Source organism: Chelon labrosus, assembly GCF_963514085.1.
Source record: "Chelon labrosus genome assembly, chromosome: 14".
Classification (NCBI taxonomy): domain Eukaryota; kingdom Metazoa; phylum Chordata; class Actinopteri; order Mugiliformes; family Mugilidae; genus Chelon; species Chelon labrosus.
This window is the reverse complement of record NC_140347.1, coordinates 1281836-1302539: the sequence shown is the minus strand read 5'-3', so window position 1 is coordinate 1302539 and position 20704 is coordinate 1281836. Positions and strand designations below refer to the sequence as shown.

The window sequence follows — 20704 nt, the reverse complement described above, 5'->3', positions numbered from 1 at the left end:
GGAAACTGTTCTGACTCGCCATCATCATAGAACTTTACTGATATAAGAATCCTTCCTGTTTCTCTGTAACCCAGCTTCATAAAGTAGGTTTTAATAAACCATATTTAATAACCATAATAACCATATTTGTCAGTGCCCTAACAGATAACTTTGATCAAGCATAACATTATGATAGGAATGGGAAAAGTCAATACCATTGACCATCTTATGACAGTTCAGTGTTCTGCTGGGAAACTTCTGGACCTGGCATTCATTGGTGTGGATGTTACTTAGACATGTAGCACCCACCTAGTGAGAGGTGAGGAGTGAGAGTGAGATCCAAGATGGCGGCGCACACAGTTGCAGCCTGCTCAGTGTTTCCCCAATCGGTGCTATGTGTGGCTGTTTTTGTATGTTACGTTTCTTGTTTCATGTATGTTTTGTCGGGTGAACAACATCTATAGCCGGCATGATCTCCTTAAGATCAGACTATGTTACGAGTGGTGCGTAACAAGCGAGTTTCTCCGCACACACAAGATTCTGGTGGAGTTAGCGAGGACCAGCGGCTCCCCATGGATTGCCATCCCAGCAGGGAGGAGGCGCAGGTGGCGTAGAGAAAGGAGGCAAAAGCGAGGCTACAGGGCTGGCGGGCTAGCCAGGCTATGGAGGCAGCCACTCAAACCACCCAGTAGTCTACTACTGGGGAGGCTGGGGAGCAAACAACAACGTGAAGGATGCATGCATTCTGCTTATCACAAAAACCTGGCTTCACCGTTCCATACCGGATTCTGCTATTGAGCTAGCAGGCTACACCACACAGCGCCATGTCAGAACAGTGGACTCCGGAAAAGAGCAGAGGAGGGGGACTCTGTGTGTACGTGAACAACAGCTGGTGTACCAACACAGTGAAGGTAGACAGTCACTGCTCTCCAGATTTAGAATATCTGACTGTTATATGCATTTATCTCCCAAGGGAGTTCACTGTGACCATGATTACAGCTGTTTACATTCCACCAGATGCTTATGCTAGCCTGGCTGTCGGACTTTTGCAAGCAAGCATTACCAACAAGCAGAGCATGTATCCTGATGCTGTGAATATATAATTTTAATCATGCAGACTTAAAGGCAGCACTCCCTAAACTCCACCAGCATGTGAAGTGTGCTATAAGGGGAAATAACACCCTGGACAAGGTGTACTCTAACATCAAACTGGGTTATAGTGCCAGACCACTACCACACCTGGGTCAGTCCGACCACTTGTCCTTGCTGTTAATCCCCGTATATTCCCCCCTCAGATAAACTGCTCCAGCCATCACAAAGACTGTTACCACATGGCCAGAGTGTACCTCCCAGCAGCTGCAGGACCGCTTTGAAAGGACCAACTGGAGGGTCTTTCAACACCAGGACCTGGAGCTGTTCACAGACAGTGTTCTGTGCTACATTAAGAACTGCATAGACACTGTCACAGTGGAGAAACGCACCCGGGTCTACCCCAACCAGAAGCCCTGGATGACACGGGGGGTCCAGCAGCTGCTAAAAGTGAGGAACACAGCATGGAGGTCTGGGAACAAAGACCTCTACAGCACAGCCCAAGCCAACCTGAGGAGGGGCATCAGTGAGGCCAAGGCAGACTACAGGAGGAGGATAGAGGACAGCCTGGGCAGTAACAACAGCAGGCAGGTGTGGCAGGGAGTTCAACATCTGACCAACCACAGGACCAACCTCGGAGTGGCTGAAGGTGACCGCGTACTGGCAGAGGAGCTGAACATCTTCTTTGCCCGCTTTGATGGCACAGCACCAGAGACAGCACAACTACGCCACACGGCCCACAGCAGCTTAAACATCACAAACCAATTGAAGAGCACGAGGTGAGGTGCATGCTGTGGGCCATCAACCCGAGAAAGGCGGCTGGGGTGCCTGCTGAAGGACTGCGCAGATCAGCTGGCTGGAATCTTCACAAATATCTTCCACACACAACCTGCATTTGGATCAACAGCTTCCTCTCCGATCGAAGACAGAGGGTCAGAGTGGGCCACCACACATCCACGGCCCTAAGCCTCAGTACCAGCTCCCCAAAGGGCTGTGTGCTGAGAGACGAAGTGGAGCTGCTGTCAACATGAAGCAGGACCGACAATCTGCTCCTCAACACCTCAAAGACCAAAGAACTCATCATAGAGTACTGGAGAAAGGAAACGGAGATTCCACCACTAATCATCAGCGGGGACCGTGTGGAGAGGGTGACAGACTTCCGCTTCCTGGGAGTCCACATAGAGGAGAGCCTATCCTGCAGCATGAACACCTCTGAGCTGCTGAAAAATGCTCAGCAGAGATTGTACTTCCTGAGAATACTCAGGAGGAGTAACATCACACATAGACTGCTGGCGTCCTTCTATTGTGCCTTCATTGAGAGTATACTGACATACTTCATGTGCATATGGCACACCAGCTGCACAGCAGCTCAGAGCAATGTGCTCCAGAGGGTCATCAACACCGCCCAAAAGATCGTCGGCTACCCTCTCCCCACACTGGCAGAACTACACAGTTCCTGTTGTCTCAAAAAAGCCCAGAACATTATAAAGGACACCCACCATCCTGGTCACTCTCTGTTTGAACTGTTACCTTCAGACAAACGGTACCGATCAATAAACACAAGGACAAATAGACTCAAACACAGTTTTTATTCAACAGCTATAACAACCCACAATGCTGCAAAAAAAATAATAATATGCACTATGCTGTTTTTATGCAATGACTGCGTGTGCATGACTGTGTGTTACTTATGCTGCCAATGTTGTTATATGTTTTTATTTATTCATTTTATTATATCTAATGATGCACTGATAGGAGAGCACTTTTAATTTCGTTGTACTTGTGACAATGACAATAAAGACCTATTCTATTCTAGACCAAACCAGACACCCCCACCCCATAACAATCAACACTCCTTGATGGCAGCAGACATCCCCAGCAGGATGCAGCCTGACACAGACACACACACGAAAACACTTTAGGAACAACTTAAAAAAAACATAAAGAACAGCACAAGGTGTCGACCTGGCCTCCAAATTCACTAGATCCCAAACTAATCAAGTATCTGTGGGATGATCCACAGAGGCCCCTCCCCTCAAAGGCCCCCCACTAACATCATTCTGTTGATCAGACACCACAGGACACCCTCAGAAGGCCAATGTCCATTCTCTGATGAGTCACCACAAGGGAGGCCTGCACAATATGATTTGATTTTGATTTGATTTTTTTTTTATTTTGATTTTATTATTGTGTCATGCATTAACATGCCAAGCCCACAAGGGCTTACAAGACACCAATATAAAACATAGACAGACCAAAAACCAAAAGTAAATGCTAAACAATACTAACATTAACGATACAAACTATCCTGACATTTCATCCAGGCTTTAGTAACAAAAGAGGCTAACTTATAAACATTAAAAGTAAACAAACATTCCATCCTAACATCATCATTACTCCAGAATATTTCAGGGTTTTGAGCAAACAGTTCACTTACAACAGTTATTCTTAGTTCATCATAGAAGGGACAATATAAAAGAAAATGTGATTCATTCTCCACTTCTCGTAAATCACAAAATTCACAAAGTCTCTGTTCCTCTGGGATATTTTTAAATCTGCCGACCTCAAGTGCCAGGGGAAGAATTCCCATTCTTAATTGGGCAATCAAGGATCTCTGACAATATTGGTGTTGTGATTAGTAATACGAGTTTGGTCAAGATTAAATAATTAATAATTATTATTAATAATTATAAATTATTAAATCAAATTAAGTTGTTATTAATCAAGATTAATATTACGGGGCACCACCCTGCTTACAGGGAACCTTGACCAAATGTGATACAGTCTCAAATCATAAATGTTGAAGTCATGAACTCCGAGCACAGACTCTCTCAACCAGCTTGACACAATATAAACACACAATAATCACTAGGAGTAGCTTACTTTAAGTACAAATAAGTTTATTACAATAAATGTTAATCAATTAACAATATCCAATCCACTTAACGTACTCTACAAACTACTCGTAATCATAACATTCCAACACAGTGATGCAGGTATGTGTGTGCGTGTGTATGTGTGTATGTGTGTGTGTGTGTGTAAATGAGGACGGGGAAAAGGGGGGAGGAGCGTGGTGATGTAAGGAAGGAGGAGGACAAAAGGGGAGAGGCAAGATGGCTGACTCCGCCCACGAGTGGGTTTACGTCACCAATGATCTTTGCCCCGGAAAATGGCGGACAATTCAAAATGGTGTGGCTGATGGCGTGCTGATCAGCCGACAACCACGTGGTTATCACTCAAAAGAGAGAGGGAGATTTACCGCTGGGTAATCTAGCTCTCCTTGACTAAGTAGAACCGAGAGGGTCCACGTGTAGCCTATAGGTATGTATATGTGTGTGGGTGTGTGCGTGCGTGGTTAGCGGAAAGCTCCAAGGGAGGAGAGAAAAGCAAAGTTTACCAAGCGGATCTCGTGAGGATCACGATGATTGTCTTTTATCTGTCCGGAATGGATAGACACGGACAGATACGAAGCAATCACCCGTTTCACACACGAGAACAAAGGAGCACGGCGGCTCACACACTCTAATTACACGATAACAACACTGGCGGACTCGCGGTCCGTAAACACAGCAAATAAAATAGGATCACACGAAATGCAAATAAAATAAAGATAAAATAAAATAAAATCCTAACTCTGCCCAGACGTTAACCTCTTACTTGGTGATGAAAGGGGGAGCGGATGGCGTGTGTCCTTGCGTCGTTGCGATTCGGCTCCGTGCGGCTCGAATACGACGGGTCCGTTGTGCGCGTCGCTGGCGGACAAACGGCGGCTGATCCTCGGCGATGGCGCGGGGGAAATCAGCGAAGTCGACTGGGTGAAGAATCTGGTTCTTCCTTCTGCAGGCACCGAGGGATCGCAGCAGCGGCGTTCTCGGGAAGTCCGGATAGTGGCTCGGGTTGAGCGTAGGTAGAATACAGGAATCTAGTCTCGTCCAGCGAGGTGAAGATGGCGTAGTCTCTTTGCGTAACGTTACGTTTGTACCTCCAAGGTAACGAAGTTACAACGGGAAGCAATGTGTTCAGAGTCTGCGGGGTTATTTATATCCAATTTGACGTCATAGAACTCTGCGGGAGTTCTGATGGCACTCAGCCAATCAGAGTCAGTGGGTTGACTCTGCTGGATATTGTACCTGGTCATAAAACCGCTAGGGCTGATGGGAAACGGAGTCCCTTTAGGACTCCCTTTGTTCTCCCAAACGTGCTGGCAGGCTTTATGAGTTACAACAGGCCTCACTCAGGCTTTGTGGGCCCAACAATCCCCCCTTTGGTCTGAAGAGTGGGGTGCTGGCCACAGTGTTCAGAGCAAATCCAGGGCCGAACAGTCTCTGTTGTTATTAATAACCAGATGGTTATGCAGTCCATCTTCACGATGAGGGATGAGGGTACAGTCCATATTCCTGAGTGTCAGAAAAGGGTTAAACAATCCGAAGTTTCAGAGGTTCGTCTGGGCAGACGAGGCACATCTGGGCAGATGATTTCTAACTAATCATAATAAATTTAACATCACATTTTAATACCATGAGGTATATCGCCTTAACCTTCATATTCCAACATTACTAAGATACTAATGTAAGAAAAGGGAAAAAGAAAGAAAAAGGAAAGGCAAGGTGATTAGTCATTGACTTACTCTCCCAGTGGGCTGGGGTTAGTCAATGGAGTGGACACAGACTGGAGTGCAAAACGTGGTGGCACGAGGAGGAGAGAATCCAGTCTGGCCTGTAGGTTTTTGGATGTACTTGTACATAGTGTATGCAACAATGCAGTGATGTAGACATTGTGAATGAGGTAGAGGAGGGGTCTACATCATGGTCTGCAGGTGTTGGTGGTGTATGAGTGCACTGTTTCTCCAAAACCGAAATTTAGTACAGACCTCAATCTATAGATATCTGCCTTTCCGTGGTTGGCAGAATTAAAATTAAGACTATATCTAAATTTTAGGATTTACATGAAGTGGTATTGCACTGCCAAGACTGTACGCTAGATGCTGTATGGGATTAGGGCATGCTAGTGGATGGGTTAGGCATGCAACTGTGTTAGTAGCGTTACAGGTGTACTATATACAGTTTACTTCTCATGGGTGGAAGCAGCTTCATCCTCGGGGGTTGAAGGCTGATCCCCCCTTTTGGCGAGAGCAGGTGGTTGGAAGGGCTTGATCTGATTTGAATGGACCCATTTGTATGTCGGCATTTGATACCTTTCCATCCCTTAACCGCTGGCTGTTGAGGAAAGTGACCGGTTGGTGACATGTCTCAATGATAACTTTCTGTCCACCAATGTAACTGCGGAAATGCTCAATTGACCATACAGTGGCAAGGAGGGCCTTTTCGCAGTCCGAGAATTTGATCTCTACGCTGCTCAAAGGTCGACTCGCATAGGCGACAACTCGCTTGTCTGTGTCATATATCTGAGCCAGTGCTGCACTGAGACATTGGTTGGAGAAGCTTGCTTCAAGGTGAAAGTCCTTATCTTTATCAGGGTATGCCAGGCAAGGTGCCGAGCAGAGTTTCTCCTTCATCCAGCAAAAAGATCGGTTTTGGGGGTCCCCCCATTGGAAGACTTGGTCTTTCCGAAGAAGTTCAGTGAGGGGTTTAGCGATCTCAGCATAATCCTCGATGAACTGACGGGAGTAATTGCAGACCCCCAAAAAGCTTCTGAGTTCCGACACATTGGTTGGCGGTTTGATGTCTTGGATGGCTCGGATCCTCCCCGCTTGGAAGAATGCTTGAGAATTGGGCATTGTCTGTCCCTTTAAGATCATCAGGCGGATGGGAGCACCTGTCGTCCTTGCGGGAATCGTCCCATCAACTTCACTGGCAACCTGACACGCTTGGGGAATTGTTTGACCCGATACCATGTGCTGGGGTTCCATGCTTAACGAGTGTTTGTCAGCTCCCGCTTGTGACCACAGGACTTGACTGACTGTGTCAAGCTGGGCTCCCAGTCTAACAAGTAGGTCAGCACCCACGTGGACTGGGATTTGGAGCTGGGGAACCACACTCATTCGGTGCACCACTTTTCTCTTTCCTATCTGAATGGTGAGGACGCACACCCCGATCGCCTTAAGGCGAGTCTGTGGCGACTCTGCGGAAAGAAGGTGATGACTTTGTTCTGTGAACCCAGTTGGGGTGCTGTACAGCGCCAGCTCGTCGAGCAAGCCTTGGCTGATCGCGGACTTCTCGGACCAGAGGGCCAGGAGCGCATCTGGGATTAAGGTGTCATTTACGCGTACCCCACCAACCACATGGGGGGTATATAAGGTCGGATTTGTGTTCTTCAGAGAACACAGGAAGGACTCGTGGTCCTGGAAAGGGATCTGTTCCCCGGTTTGTGACTGTGTTGGAGTCGTGGACCGCAGGGACGGATCAGAACCGGGATTAGGCTCTGGAAAAGGCATGAGCATTGGTAAGGGTCTAGACTCTTGGATGACAGCAACCTGTCCACCCTTGACTGGTGGGTTACCCCTTGGATTCAGGGGCCTTGGCGTGGATACCTGAGCCCATATGTGTCCGCGGTGGCAGTCAATGAGTGGGGCCAGCCGGTCCAGCAGATCCTGACCAATGAGCAATGGTTCTGTGTCGATAACACAGATGTAGATGGGATGGACTAAAGTCATGTCCTGGAAAGTGATGTCCAGCCAAGCGCGTTTGGTGATGGGGGAGCTGTCCTGCGTGTAGCTAGTGATGCTAACATTGCAGGTTTCTGTTTGCAACGGCTTGCCGAGTGAGAGCATTGCTCTAGCAACCTCTGCAAATGTGTCGGAACACATCAAGCTGATCTCTGAGCCTGAATCGAGGAGGGCAAGTGAGTTGACGCACCTCCCTACGACCACCGATGTATATATCCGACGGGCATTACCCTTGCGAACCAGGTCACCCAAGAAAGTCAAGAATGGAGGCGGTGACGTGTCAGGAGGAATGGTTGGGAGGTGTGAGTCGACCTGCCTTGGCTCTCTTCCCCACCCGACAAAGTACACTTTGCCTGCAGGGGGAAGAGGGTCTTGGCCTAGTCATGCCGATGGTGGAGTGGGATCCAGTCCCTTTGAAGGGTCGGTTGGTGACGGCAAGCAGTTGGACTTTCCCAGCTCCTTTACTGCCTCCGTCAGACACTTCTTGACCCAACCTTCCATTTCCGTCTTCAGGCTTTCCCCCGTGGAAGAGTCTAAAAACTTATCCTTACCTCCTCCTCTTTGGTTTCCATGTCTTGGCTTCGTGTCGAACCATACTTTACCTTTTTGTTGGGAAGTGTTTCCCCACCTTGGCCGGAATGAATCTGGAGGATGGTTTCTCTGGTTCCCACCCCCCTGGTGCTGTTGATTATTTGGTGGACGAGGTGTTCGGTGTTTCGGAGGGCCTCTATTGTTCACCTTGGCCCGAGGCATCTCATTGCCCTCGAGCGTCAAGTGAATCTGCTCTGGTGTCTGAATGCTGAGCACCCTGGAGTCATCTTCCCGACTCCGGCCTGGTCGTATGCGCGTTTCCCACACCATTTGTGCATATCTCCTTATTTCCTGCATGGAGAGGTGGCCCGACCGACAGTACATTGTTACGTCGAACCTCACGCTGTCGTGGAGGTTGTGAAGGAAAAGAGAACGGAAAGAGCGTTCCTCTTCCAGACCCGGTGCATTGCGCCCTTGGAAGTATGCCGTTCGTAGCCGGCGGTAATACTCTCGTGGGGGTTCAAACTTCTTCTGCGTGATTGCCAGAGCGCCGAGAGTGGCCGAAGTCTCGTCCATGTAGGGAGAGTATTCCTCTCGCAAAGCTCCGCAGAGGGAGGGGTAATGGTCGCGAGTGTCAGCTGGGAGGGTTTCCATGAAGGCGTGGACACTCCTAGCTGTAGTCTTCCAGATGAGCTTCAGCTTTTCCCGAGGAGTGGCATTGGGCAAGTCGACTAGGCAGCGCTCGATTTCCCGAAGGTAATCGTCGATGTTGGACTCTTTATTGCTAGGATCATAGCGCTCTATGTCCTTCGCAAAAGATTCCAGGTGACGTGTGCGCAAACCTGTCTGTCTGTGGGGCCACTCCTCTGACTCCTCGGATACACCGGGGTCACTGAAGTCGTCGTAGCGATGAGGCCGACCTGGAGAAGGAGCCAGGTTGGGGTGTGGCCGAAGACTACGGAGTGGCAGCGGACCCTGAGCTTGGGAGTAGTCCCCCCCTCGCCGTGGGGACGTACTACGGTCAAGGTGCGCCGACGTGCGGCTAAAATTGGAGTGAGGCGGACCTCTAGAAGGCAAGGCACTTGTGTCCTTGAAGCGGAGTGGCGGGGTTGCCTGGTAGGTGTCCAGACAGATTAAGTCAGCGACGACATCAAGGGCCGCTCGACTACTAGTAGGCGGCCTCCGGCTAGCTGGCAGGTTTGGCTGGGCTGCGTGGAGCTTCTGGCGCAGTTCAGCTTCTCTCGCTCGTGTGGCTCTGAGCTCCTGTTGCAGCCGCACAGCTTCATCCTGCTCAACTGAGGCCTCTCGGAGCAGGCCTGCTCCGGGCACACTTAAGGGAGGACCCTCTTCGAGTTCAGGTGCCAGGCGGCGGACCTCCTGGTCACTCGTGTTGCCAGTTGGTTTTACCTGGCTGGCTGGTTGTTCTCCGCGCTCCTCATCCTCATCAGTTCCCGGGCGGACGTGGTGGAGCTGCTCAACCAAGGTACGATTAGCCTCCAGTGTTCGAACACTTACCTCCCGAGCACGGTCTCGCTCAGCTTGGATGCTCTCGTGCTCCAGACGTAAACTCTGGTTGTTTTCTTCCATTGCACGGATCCTGTGTTGCAGCTGCGAGACCTGATCTTGGCGCTCCATGGCTTGCAGCCGAGATTTGTGCTGGTGGATGAGGAAAATCTGGCCCAGAACATCGGGGATGGTGCGGTCAGATTTTCCAACCGGGTTATTGACATACTCCAGCAATTCTTCCAATGCCTTATCACAACTGCTGATGTCATACCCGCAAAGGCTGTCTCTTTCATCTAAGGAGAGACGGAGGAGGGCAGCGACCGCATCCTGCAGGGCTGGGTCGCTCGCCCCCTTAGGGCCCTCAGCACCAGCAGGTGGGGGTCCTTGATGACTCATTTTTAGGATCAGTAAAAGTATTAGCCTTACTATTTACTCCTAAACAGCTGTTTCTCACAACTGCGCAGGTAATCTCGACCTGCGGCTTACACGTGTGTTAAAGTGTTAGGTAATATTAGTTGGTAACTTTGACAAGTATGGTTAGCAAACTTCTAGTGCAAAACACTGAGAAAAGGAAAAGAAAGGGGAACTTGCTAACCTACGTACTAACCACTGATGTAACACCTCACAATGCTGTGTTGGCAGCGCAATGAAAAATAAATTTCAAAATAAAATTTTCAAAAAAAAATTTTCTTTTTCAAAAATAAAAAAAATTATTGCACAGAAATATTATGACAAAGCTGGTAATATTGATGAGCCTCACACGGGGCACCAAATGTTGTGATTAGTAATACGAGTTTGGTCAAGATTAAATAATTAATAATTATTATTAATAATTATAAATTATTAAATCAAATTAAGTTGTTATTAATCAAGATTAATATTACGGGGCACCACCCTGCTTACAGGGAACCTTGACCAAATGTGATACAGTCTCAAATCATAAATGTTGAAGTCATGAACTCCGAGCACAGACTCTCTCAACCAGCTTGACACAATATAAACACACAATAATCACTAGGAGTAGCTTACTTTAAGTACAAATAAGTTTATTACAATAAATGTTAATCAATTAACAATATCCAATCCACTTAACGTACTCTACAAACTACTCGTAATCATAACATTCCAACACGGTGATGCAGGTATGTGTGTGCGTGTGTATGTGTGTATGTGTGTGTGTGTGTGTAAATGAGGACGGGGAAAAGGGGGGAGGAGCGTGGTGATGTAAGGAAGGAGGAGGACAAAAGGGGAGAGGCAAGATGGCTGACTCCGCCCACGAGTGGGTTTACGTCACCAATGATCTTTGCCCCGGAAAATGGCGGACAATTCAAAATGGTGTGGCTGATGGCGTGCTGATCAGCCGACAACCACGTGGTTATCACTCAAAAGAGAGAGGGAGATTTACCGCTGGGTAATCTAGCTCTCCTTGACTAAGTAGAACCGAGAGGGTCCACGTGTAGCCTATAGGTATGTATATGTGTGTGGGTGTGTGCGTGCGTGGTTAGCGGAAAGCTCCAAGGGAGGAGAGAAAAGCAAAGTTTACCAAGCGGATCTCGTGAGGATCACGATGATTGTCTTTTATCTGTCCGGAATGGATAGACACGGACAGATACGAAGCAATCACCCGTTTCACACACGAGAACAAAGGAGCACGGCGGCTCACACACTCTAATTACACGATAACAACACTGGCGGACTCGCGGTCCGTAAACACAGCAAATAAAATAGGATCACACGAAATGCAAATAAAATAAAGATAAAATAAAATAAAATCCTAACTCTGCCCAGACGTTAACCTCTTACTTGGTGATGAAAGGGGGAGCGGATGGCGTGTGTCCTTGCGTCGTTGCGATTCGGCTCCGTGCGGCTCGAATACGACGGGTCCGTTGTGCGCGTCGCTGGCGGACAAACGGCGGCTGATCCTCGGCGATGGCGCGGGGGAAATCAGCGAAGTCGACTGGGTGAAGAATCTGGTTCTTCCTTCTGCAGGCACCGAGGGATCGCAGCAGCGGCGTTCTCGGGAAGTCCGGATAGTGGCTCGGGTTGAGCGTAGGTAGAATACAGGAATCTAGTCTCGTCCAGCGAGGTGAAGATGGCGTAGTCTCTTTGCGTAACGTTACGTTTGTACCTCCAAGGTAACGAAGTTACAACGGGAAGCAATGTGTTCAGAGTCTGCGGGGTTATTTATATCCAATTTGACGTCATAGAACTCTGCGGGAGTTCTGATGGCACTCAGCCAATCAGAGTCAGTGGGTTGACTCTGCTGGATATTGTACCTGGTCATAAAACCGCTAGGGCTGATGGGAAACGGAGTCCCTTTAGGACTCCCTTTGTTCTCCCAAACGTGCTGGCAGGCTTTATGAGTTACAACAGGCCTCACTCAGGCTTTGTGGGCCCAACATTGGGAAGGTGGTCATAATGTTATGCCTGATCGGTGTATGGTCCTAACAGTAAATAAACAAATTACAGCTGCTGCAGATAATGAGATAGTTTTGTGTTTGATAGGAGTCGTCTGAGATTAGATCACAGCTTTTCTAGGTGACTGACAGCTGTCAGAGATGCAAAGAGAAAGACACAAGTCTTTATTTCTATTTGTCTCAGAAAAGTTTCTCAAAATTATTTTAGTAAAAATTAATCAACCATCAGGCACTGAAAATATACTGTTATTCAAAGTAAGTCATATAAATGAGTTAGTAGCAGTTCTCTTACTTTGTGTGTGAGGGTCCAGGTTCTTCACTGAAGTCTGGAGGATTACTTTTGGACCAGTCACTCTTCATAGACAGACATCTGGATACTGTAGACTCTGGTTGGCCTCTGTGGTACAGACTTCTGTGACAACAAGTATATTTTATTCACATCAATCACTGATAAATTCTGAAATAAAAGTAATTAAAGTAGCTCTTCAGTTAGGTCCATATATATTTTTTTTTTATTCACATAAAAAGACCAGTACGTCCACAGAAGACAACAGTGGTGGATGATCTCAGGATACTTTTCATGGTAAAGAAAAACCCTTCACAAGGGAAGAACACTCTTCAAGAGCTAGAGATATCATTAACCAAGTCCACTATCAGTACAGAGGGTTCACCACAAAGTACAAACCATTCATAAATATCAAGAAAAGAAAATCTAGATTAGACTTTGAAAAAAATCTAGATCAGTTCTGGAACAGCAACGTATGATAGATGAAACTCAACCTGAACCAGAATGACAGGAAGGAAAACTCTGGAGAAAACTTGGAATGACTCCTGGTCTGAATAATACAACATCATCATCTGTAAAACACACTGGAGGCAGTGTGATGATGAGCATGAATGGCTTCCAATGGGTCACTAGTGGTTACTGATGTGATCGATGAAGGGGAGGGGACACACAGCAGTTAACATGCTATACAGTAATAGCACAGAATTGCTTGACTAGTAGTAGATAGGAAATTAGAGGACAAGAGCTCTGTGCCAGAGAAAAGAAAGTGGAGGATGCGAGAGAGGAGAGAGAAGAAAAAAAGAGGACATGTGTTTGGTGCATCGTCCCTCAGTAGCCTAGGCCTATAGCAGCATAACTAAGGGATATCCAGAAGGTTGAAAAAAGGCAACTGGACTTGTAGAGTTTTTTGAGAAGACATTTCACCACTCATCCGAGTAGCTTCTTCAGTTCTAGGGAACTGGTGGGAAGTCTGAGGTTTTATTAGGAACTCCTCCTGTAACTTGCTTGTTATGCTAACAACCAGAAACCGGTGCATCTAATTTACATTAACGATTGGGTACTTACCTGTTGTGGAGGGGCGACTGTCCCCCCCGTAAAAGAACCACATTTAATTTTTACTTTGTCTCGGTGGGTGGATGGGCCACTGCTTTAACTCAGCTGCACTGTTAAGCTAACCTGCAAAACACTGGCGCTGCGGCGCTTATGGGCAGTGCACGTACTGTCAATGACATGGATTGGCAGCGTAAGTGAACCGCATCATATCATTGGCTGGACACCTATCACTCACTGAGTTACAGTGCAAAATGGTACATAAACAAATAATTTATTTGTTTAACTTATTTGCAGTTCATGTTGGATTTTTTTTAATACGCTGCATAGATTTTCTTGTGCGTGAAGAATGTGTGAGGAGTGTGTGATTGCGCAAGCGTGCAGCTTAGAGGGAACATTGTCTACCTCCCATACTACTTTTTGAAATTCTAGGAACCACAAGTAGGCCTGAACTTTCAGACCGAAGTGATCTGTTGGGATGATATGGTACAATGAGGTCTTTAAGATATGATGGAGCTAGGCCTTTGAGGGCCTTCTATGTAAGGAGGAGGATTTTAAATTCTATTCTAGATTTTAAAAGGAGCCAATGAAGAGAAACTAAAACTGCAGTAATAAGATCTCTCTTGCTAATTCCTGTCAATGCTCTTGCTGCGGCATTTTGAATCAATCGGAGGCTTTTTAAATAGTATTTGGATCCAGACAGTAATGAATTACAGTAATCCAGTCTGGACGACACAAATGCATGAACTAGTTTTTCAGCATCACTCTGAGACAGGATGTTCCTAATTTTGATGATATTACGCAGGTGAAAGAAGGCAGTCCTGGTTACTTGCTTTATGTGACGTTTAAAGGACATATCCTCATCAAATATAACACCAAGGTTTTTTACAGTAGTACTGGAGGCCAAGGTAATGCCATCCAAAGAAACCACGTGATTAGATAATGAATCTCTGAGATGCTTAGGACCAAATACAATAACTTCTGTTTTGTCTGAGTTTAAGAGTAGGAAATTACAGGTCATCCAAGCCTTTATGTCTTTAAGGCATGCTTGGAGTTTAACCAGCTGATTAGATTCATCTGGTTTCATGGATAAATATAGCTGGGTGTCGTCTGCATAGCAATGAAAGTTTATGCCATGTTTTCTAATGATCTTGCCTAATGGCAAAATGTACAACGTGAAAAGTATTGGTTCTAGCACAGAACCCTGAGGAACTCCGTAACTTACTTTTGTATAAGTAGAAGAATCATTGTTGACATGGACAAACTGGAATCTGTCAGACAGATAGGATTCAGACCAGTCTAATGCAGTTCCTTTAATCTTGATCTCCCTTTCTGACTGACTTTGCATGTCAGCCAGGTATATCAGATTCCCATACAATGCATCTGAACATTGACTGCACACACATTTATACAAAAGCGCCATCACATGATGAATTTGTAAATGTCAGCAGGAAACATTTTCATTCGATCAATGTACAGATCATATGTGATGCGCAAATGCAATTAACCAACACTGTGGCGCGTGGATGACAGCTGTCAAAGAGGACATTTTTGCACACTTCCACTCCAGTGAGTAGCATCTCCAATTCGCTTTCTATGAAGTTCTTCTTTTTTCCGTCTTACTCATTCTTATGCTTTCATTTTCTGATCGTGCAGAGAGGGGAATCTCAGATGCAGGGTCAATTTAGATATAACTGCATATTTAAAAGCTGCGTGGACAGGGAGGCGTCGGGTACGCTCGATTGGAATGTACAAAGGAGAAATGCTTCTAGATCTGAGCGTGCGCCACGTTTTAGAAGGAAATCCATGAAAGTCTTTGTACATGAGGCCCCTGATCTCCACTTGATGGATTTGTATTTCACCTGAAGACAAAACTAAAGGGGGGAAACTATATGTATAAGAGCAGCATTATATGAGGTAACCAAATAAAGAAATGAGGTCATTATTTAAAGTTGTCTGTGAGATACATTGTACAACTGTTAAGGCCTGTGGGCCAATTTCTTTAATTTGTGTGTGTGTTGCTGCAGTGCTGTTCTCTCTCTCTCTATAGGTGGATGCCACTCCCCCAGCTCACACTAGTTTCCAATCCCCTAATCAGCAGCCGGAGTTTAAAAGGAGGAGGAGAACAGTGCTCTGGTTGGTTGGGACACACTCTGGTCAGTTGGGACACAGTGCACTATGGTTGCGGTGGTGAGGTTGAACCTGTTTATTGACTGCCCTTCAGTGAAACGGTGTGTGTGGTGCACGCTAGTGATGGTGAGATGAAGCCTCATGAGGCATCGAACCACTTGAGCCAACTGGTTAAAGAAAGGGTTCATCTCTCGAAGCTTCACGTGCACACGAAACCACCTACTGGCCAGGTGTATAGTCACAGGCAGCTGTAGCTCTTAACTACATAATGTGTGATGCATTGATTTTTTGTGTCTGTAATGGCTCTTGGGAATGACTATGAATTACAAAAAACATGTATGACCATATCATTTCTCTACTTAAATGATCACATGTGTATGATAACATATTTTTTTGAATGTATTCTGTGTGTAAATTTTCCCAAAATGGTAGTATAATATGATATGGCAGGTTGTGTAATGTTTTTTCGTCACTTTAGGCAAATGGCACAGTTTAAGCAGGCATAGGAAAGTGAAAGTGCTTGTGGAACTAGGAAGAGGGCACTGAATATGTCTCTTCCTAGCTGGCTCCATCCTCTTACTTATCTTGCTCTCCTCACTCTCCTAAATCTTCAAACCATATCTCTCTCTCTAAACTCTCCAAACTATATAAACGCTATCCAAACTCTGAATTGACCAGACCAGACATCCCCACCCCATAGCAATGACACTCCTTGATGGCAGCAGCCATCCCCAGCAGGATGCAGCCTGACACAGACACACACACAAAAACACTTTAGGAACAACTAAAAACAAACATGAAGAACAGCACAAGGTGTTGACCTGGCCTCCAAATTCACTAGATCCCAAACTAATCAAGTATCTGTGGGATGATCCAGAGGGGCCCCTCCCCTCAAAGGCCCCCCACTAACAACATTCTGTTGCCAGACACCACAGGACACCCTCAGAAGGCCCATGTCAATTCTCTGATGAGTCACCACAAGGGAGACCTGCACAATATTAGGAAGGTGGTCATAATGTTATGACTGATTGTTGTATGGCCCTAACAGTAAACACACAAACTACAGCTGCTGCAGATAATGAGATAGTTTTGTGTTTGTTGTCGTCTGAGATTAGATCACAGCTTTTCTAGGTGTCTGACAGCTGTGAGAGATGCAAAGAGAAAGACACAAGTCTTTATTTCTATTTGTCTCAGAAAAGTTTCTCAAAACGATTTTAGTAAAAATTAATCAACCGTCAGGCACTGAAAATATACTGTTATTCAAAGTAAGTCATATGAATGAGTTAGTAGCAGTTCTCTTACTTTGTATCTGAGGGTCCAGGTTCTTCACTTAAGTCTGGAGGATTACTTTTAGACCAGTCACTCTTCATAGACAGACATCTGGATACTATAGACTCTGCTCCATCCTCCTCTTCCTCCATCTTCTGGACTTCCATCAGTCTAAGAGGTAAACCAGAAACACTCAGTGAGTTTACGTCAGCCTCAGTTCCAGTCAGTCTTCTCCAGTCAGATGATTTCATAACGGTCATTAAACCAGAAACCTGGTTACCATAAAACAAGGAGGAATCAGAGAAACATGATTTGAGATTCTGGTCAGTACAATGACATGAAGTTCAGCTACATGTTCAATGAGTCTCACTGGGTTCTGTCAAAGAGTCAAAGGAGCCGTAGTTATTAAATGCTAACAAAATATTTGAACTTTCATCTTTACTAAAATAATGTTCAGATTATCCAGTTTTCCAGCTCAGTAATAATAATAATACTTGTTTGTTTATCTTAGAATGAGGTCAGAAAACCACAGGAACATGTTTAAGCTTTAAAAACAAATCAATTTACTCTGACAGACGTTCAGAACAGAGGTATCTTGGTATCTGGTAATACTCAATAATTTAGATTCAAACTGTATGAAGAGAAATCTAACATTCTAACATAATATATATATTATTCATTTAGTTCAGTGAAACTTACACAAACCAACAGGCAGAAAAGTCAAGTTAAAGAGAGAAAAGTGTTAGAAGGAAACACATTGAACTTTACACCAATTCAGTAACAAAGCAAAGCATGTTTGTTCAAAGTCTTTCTTCTTTATTGTTTCATTTTCTGAGCTTATTTTATGTGTCTGTGTAATATACTGACCACCACAACTAATTCATATGTGTGATACATATGTGGCTTAACGATAATTCTGATTCTGATTCAAGAGAAAAGGAAACTGTCACAGTTTTCTGGTTTATGTCTCCAGTGTAGAGCAGTGGAGAGAAAGAAGAAAACAAGTTCATACTGTGGAGAAAATAACAGCAGTTGTTAAAATATGGGCATGGATTGAACAAATGATCCCCAACATTTATCTAGTTATTCATTTATTTATTCTATTGTTAACGCTGCAAATGCATCTCATTAGCTTTTAGTTTAGTTTTTATCTTGTTTTCATTTGTATGTAGAATAAATGTATCAGTACAGAATGTATTGATGTAAATGACCTAAGGGCAAAATAAGGTCTGAACATTCCCAAATGTGCTGGAAAGAATAAATAAATAAATAACTGACAACAAAACATTTCATTGATTATTTAAGAAGACAAAGTCCCAAAGACAAAACAGCAAACAGACAACTGACAGAGAACAGGAAGTAGGACTCACAACACAGTTTAATAAAAGCAGAACTCCAACTGATCACTCACAAGTTCTGACTTTTCTTCCCTCTGCAGAAGAAGAAGAAGAGTTTGAACACTCACCCTGCTTCAGTTTTCCTCCTCCTGCTAATATCTCAAAATGGAGTCTGTTCTTTCTTTTCCTGTATCAAAGTTCCTTCCCTGTTCTCATGAAACTTGATCGCCTGCTCATGTGAGCCCCTCCCCTTTTCTTTTACCGGAAATCAGGTCACATTACAGCAGCTAACTCACTTTTAATAAACTGCACATTAATCTCTGTGACTTGAATTTAATGGTAAATATTCTAGAATAAACTGCTGCACCTAATGCACCATGTCAGTGAAAATGTAGTTTTCTGTTCCTGTCCAGTAAAACTATGGATTATTATCCCCATTTGTTACAAACCATGAGTGTTTGTTGCTCTAAGTATGATTTGTTAATGTGTGTTTGCTTGAACAGGATCAGGTTTCTGTTCCAGGTCTCGTCTCTTTCTCTTCACAATACAATCATTACAACAGAAGAGATGAATAAGTCAACAGTACAGGAGTTAAACAGATAAAGAATCTTGTGGACTGTAGACTAGTCAACTATATTGCAAGAATAATCAGTCATATTTTAAAAGGCATTTGCCTTTAATTATGTTCAGTCTGGTCTAAGAATAAATTCACAGAATATTGTCCAAAACCAGAAGGAGTACTGCAGTTACCTGTAGCCCAGAGGCATAAAGGAGGAAACCCAGTCACCTCCATGGGTTCAGACTTCAGTCACTGTCTGCAAAGGATTCATGAATCAGTTGTTATAAATAAAACATTTTATTTCTGATTAGGTTCATTTTTTCATTAAGTCCCTAGAAATATAGAATGATTTATGAAATATGTTGTAATTCCTACACATCTTAAATATCCGGAAATTAAAGCTGACAGTTTGAACTTTAAGATCATATTCAATATATAGTTTTATGTTTTGTTACAAACAGATGTAAAATCAAATAAATAAACTGTCAGTGTCCAAACGTTTATGTTTTGATGCAGAATTCAACCAGACCACGTGGTGTCGCTGTCTCCTCAGCAGCCAATCAGAGCGCTCCATCCCAGAAACAGCTGATTGGTTGAAATGACAGAGAGGCTGTTATTGTTGTCTTTATTTGAGCTTCAGTCTGAATCTGGATCAGATGAAAGGAAACAAACATCCTGTCAACGAGAAACGAACTAAAAACCTGTAAAACGCGTTCGTTAATGATTTGATGATGTAATAAAATCAGCTCATCCTGGTCGACAGGGGGCGACAACGACTGTGACGCACACGTGAACGTTTGAGTGTCACGTTCCCCGAGCAGCCAATCAGATGGCTCGCCCTGGCTGTGACCCGGAAACAGTCTCTGAGTGAACTGTGCCGCTGGAGGGGAAGGACTGTTTTTAATCTCATCTGGTTTTAGAGGGAAAATGAAGCTGAACGTTTCTCTTCAGAGCCTGAAACTCGATCTAATGAAAGGTACAACACTTCCGGTCAGCGACAAACTCACCCAACACGCGTCACATCCGGGTTATTTGACGAAGTGGCGGAAAAGAAACCCGCACATTTACTGTGGATGAGTTCTTTAGTTGTCTGACGTTCAGTTCTTTTAACCTCCTCGTGTCAGTCTCAGCTGTCACCCATGAAAACACACACGTCGCCTCCAGATGCAGGTTAAAGTTGGGTTTTGGCGCTAAATCTCCATGGCGACGACGCCTCCAGGAGAGAGGGAAAGCGCGGCAGCGGGAAACCGAAGCAGGAATAAAGAACCAGAGACTCAGCTGGAAATAAATCAAAGATCATGAGACACATTTATTAAAAGAGGAGGATCTGAAGGCGACCTAAACACTTTATAGATCCAGCGATGCTTTATGAATAAATTATCATTTCACTGTAAAGCTGCTGGATGTTGAGTTTCCTCTCAAACATTTAATTTATCTGCTGGATCTTTAATGAGATGTGGATCTTTAATGAGATGTGGATCTTTAATGAGATGTGGATCTTTAATGAGTTAAGTTAACTCATTAAAGACTTTCCGTGACACTTGAACGCGTCTCCAGTCATGTCCGTGTCCTTCTTTACCAGCTGCTGTCTCCTCTCTTTGTCTCTGCTCTCTGTTTGACTTCGAGCTGAATAACTAAATATTAATAACATATAAATATATAAATAAACGTAGAAATAGAAATGTTTCGTAAGCGCTCGTGTCGCTGGTTTCGTAACTTCGGCTGAGGACAGTTTGGTAACAGAGCGCAGACAAAGCCTTTGAATCTCCCGCCGTGGTTGCGGAGTCACGTGAGCGCGCCTCTCCCTCTGATTGGCTCCTGCTCTGCGTCAGTTTAAAGGGACACCGCGAGCTGCGCTCCTATTGGCCGGCTGCTTTCTAGCGCCAAGATTTCAATAAAAAGGCAGCGGGGCAGCAGCAGCAGCGT

At 45.0% G+C, this 20704-nt stretch overlaps 1 protein-coding gene across 4 annotated transcripts in view; it reads right to left on the bottom strand.

Moving 5' to 3' along the window:
• Positions 1 to 19076, bottom strand: part of LOC311499742 (NACHT, LRR and PYD domains-containing protein 12-like) — a 30737-nt gene extending 11661 nt beyond the window's left edge. For 2 of the 4 annotated variants that reach the window (XM_084560860.1, XM_084560863.1), the window contains exons 1-3: positions 18348 to 19076; positions 16916 to 17053; positions 12440 to 12559 (exon numbers count right to left, since the gene is read on the bottom strand). In XM_084560860.1, coding sequence (XP_084416986.1) covers positions 12440 to 12559; positions 16916 to 17049 — 254 coding nt within the window. In that variant the 5' untranslated portion in view covers positions 17050 to 17053; positions 18348 to 19076. Of the gene's footprint in view, positions 1 to 12439; positions 12560 to 16915; positions 17054 to 18293 lie in introns of all 4 variants that reach the window. The other 2 variants (XM_084560862.1, XM_084560861.1) reach the window with 2 other exon arrangements.
• Between the last annotated feature and the right edge of the window lie 1628 nt (positions 19077 to 20704).